The sequence below is a fragment of the Cynoglossus semilaevis genome, chromosome 12 (genome assembly GCF_000523025.1).
Source record: "Cynoglossus semilaevis isolate Cse_v1.0 chromosome 12, Cse_v1.0, whole genome shotgun sequence".
Classification (NCBI taxonomy): Eukaryota; Metazoa; Chordata; class Actinopteri; order Pleuronectiformes; family Cynoglossidae; genus Cynoglossus; species Cynoglossus semilaevis.
In genome coordinates this window covers 16,925,385-16,928,121 of record NC_024318.1, presented here as the reverse complement: position 1 = coordinate 16,928,121, position 2,737 = coordinate 16,925,385, and the positions used below count along the sequence as shown (strand labels likewise).

The following is a 2,737-nucleotide window of genomic DNA, read 5'->3' as shown; positions in this document are numbered from 1 at the left end:
GAACATATTTTTCCTCTCCGTGTTTCTCCAAACACCTGACTTTGTCTCGTCTGCACAGGACTACCACTGGCAGTGGCGTTCCTTCCTGACAAGCGGCTTCACTGCTCTTTATTTCCTCATCTACGCCATCCATTACTTCTTCTCCAAACTGCAAATCACCGGACTGGCCAGCACCATCCTCTACTTTGGCTATACCCTGATCATGGCTCTCATCTTCTTCCTGTTCACTGGTAGGTGTATTATTTTTTTTTTCTTGAATGTTTTCACTGACCATTACTCTGACCGGAATAGTTGGGATTCGCCTATTTATTGCCAGAATTCTGAAAGGAAAGGCTCTTCCAGGACCTTCTGCCTTTACTGAACATGTGAACACACAAACGTGCAAAAAATATCTAAATTTGTGAACACACAAACGTGCAAAAAATATATAAATTCTCTAAATGATATGCCTCCAATAAAGTTCTGTCTGTCAATCGATCCACCGACCGACCGACCTACCTATTTACGTTGTAGATTGAAAGTTCTTTGATATGTAACAAAAATCTTTAGAATTCATCATATAAGCCAAACTGCACCCCCAGTGTGAAGAAGTATGAGAGTGTTCACACGACCACACAAAACAATTCTGATTACTAATCAAGATAAGTCAACACTGCTTACCCAAACTGTGTAACAACTATAAGTTCACCGTGAATAGCCCTAATGAATCTACGTACTTATACAATACCAATGAACAGTACCACACGATGCAGGAACAATATTTCACCCTTTTACAACACTGCTGCACCCGCTCAGACGTGTGCTTAGCCTAGTTTACACTGCCCCCATGTGTTGAAATGCTGAAATTACGATCCTGGTAACGTTAAGAAAAATGTTGCGACGGTTGACTGTGGTTCGTTTTGTTTGTTATTATTATCTTTGTAAAGTCAATTGGTTGCGACAGACAAATTCACGTCAAACATATATACATCTCGATAAAAGAAAACATGTTCTCAGGTTGTTATTTCCTATCTTTGTTTCACTTTCCGTTGAGGACATGCACATTGATACTGTTGGCTTTCCAATGTATCCGGGATATTCAGCCACAGTTAAACCCGGAAATACCAATTTATTGAAGATGCTAGGTCAGTTCTTGAACAGCTGAAACACTTTAATCATGTGTATAATGTTTTTTGGAAATATTAGAAATGATCAGAGGTGCCCAAACTTTTTTCATACGACTGTATGTACAGTACGTACGGGTAAATGAGATTTGGTTTGGGAAAGATACCCGCGTGTCATACATGGTAAACATTTAATTAATGTTAGGTTATGACCTAAGTTGGACACAGGAGGGCACTGTTGTTGTTGTTCGACTGTTGATAACAGTGTAGGGGAGGTTCGTAAAGGGTAAATATACATATACAGTGGATATAAAAAGTCTACACAGCCTTGTTCAAAGCTAGGTTTTTGTGATGTAAAGAAAGACACAAGAATAAATCGTTTCATAACTTTTTTCCACTTTTAATCTGACCCATAACATGTCATAGGCGATTGAAAAACAAACTGAAATCTTCACGAGGGAAAAATAAAAACTAAAAACTTAAACTAACCCTGTTGCATAAATATGCACACCCCTGTATAACCGGGGGCATGGCTGTGTTTGGATTCAAACAATTACATGCAAACTCATGTTAAATGGAGTGAGCACACACCTGTCACCATGTAAAGTACCTCTGATGAACCCCAAATAAAAATCAGTCAAAGGTATCAGTCAGGAGAAGGGTACAAAACAATTTTCGAAGAAGTTAAATCAACCATGGAACACAGTGAAGACAGTCATCAAGAAGTGGAGAAAATATGGCACAACAGCGACCTTCCCAAGAACAGGATGGCCGTCCAAAGTTGATGGAAAAAACAAGGAGAAAACTGGTCAGGGAGGCAACCAAGAGGCCGACAGCAACACTGAAGGAGTTACAGGAATATCTCTCAACTACTGGCTGTGTTGAACATGTGACAACAATCTCCCATCTCCTTCATGTGTCTGGGCGGTGGGGGAAGGGTGGCAAGACGGAAGCCTTATCTCTCAAAGAAAAACATCCAAGCCAGGCTACATTTTGCAGAAAGACATTTGAAATCTCCCAAATGCATGTGGGGAAAATGTGTTGTGGTCCGATGAAACAAAGGTGGAACTTTTTGGCCATAATTCTAAAAGGTATATTTGGGGCTGTTTTTCTTCAGCTGGAACTCGGGCCTCAGTCAGGGTGGAGGGAACTATGAACGGCTCAAAATACCAGTCTGTGTTGGCACAAAAGCTTTTGACTTCTGTCAGAAAACTGAAGATGAAGAGGAAGTTTATCTTTCAACATGACAACGATCCAAAACACACATCCAAATCAACTAAAGAATGGCTTCACCGGAATAAGATTGAGGTTTTGGAATGGCCCAGCCAGAGTCCGGACCTGAATCCGATTGAACATCTGTGGAGTGATCTGAAGAGAGCTGGGCATAGGAGATGCCCTCGCAATCTGTCAGATTTGGAGCAATTTTGCAAAGAAGAATGGGCAAATATTGTGACATCAAGATGTGCCAGACTCATAGACACTTACCCAAAAAGACTGAGTGCTGTATTTAAAGCCAAAGGTGCTGCAACAAAGTACACTATATTACCAAAAGTATTCGCTCACCTGCCTTGACTCATACTATGAACTGAAGTGCCATCCCATTCCTAACCCAGAGTTCAATATGATGTCGGTCC

At 40.8% G+C, this 2,737-nt stretch overlaps 1 protein-coding gene across 1 annotated transcript in view; it reads left to right on the top strand.

Annotated features, from left to right (window-relative positions):
- LOC103387766 (transmembrane 9 superfamily member 2) overlaps nucleotides 1-2,737 on the top strand; it is a 19,083-nt gene that overhangs the window by 13,553 nt on the left and 2,793 nt on the right. The window contains exon 16 of the mRNA XM_008322537.3: nucleotides 59-230. Coding sequence (XP_008320759.1) covers nucleotides 59-230 — 172 coding nt within the window. The remainder of the gene's footprint in view (nucleotides 1-58; nucleotides 231-2,737) is intronic.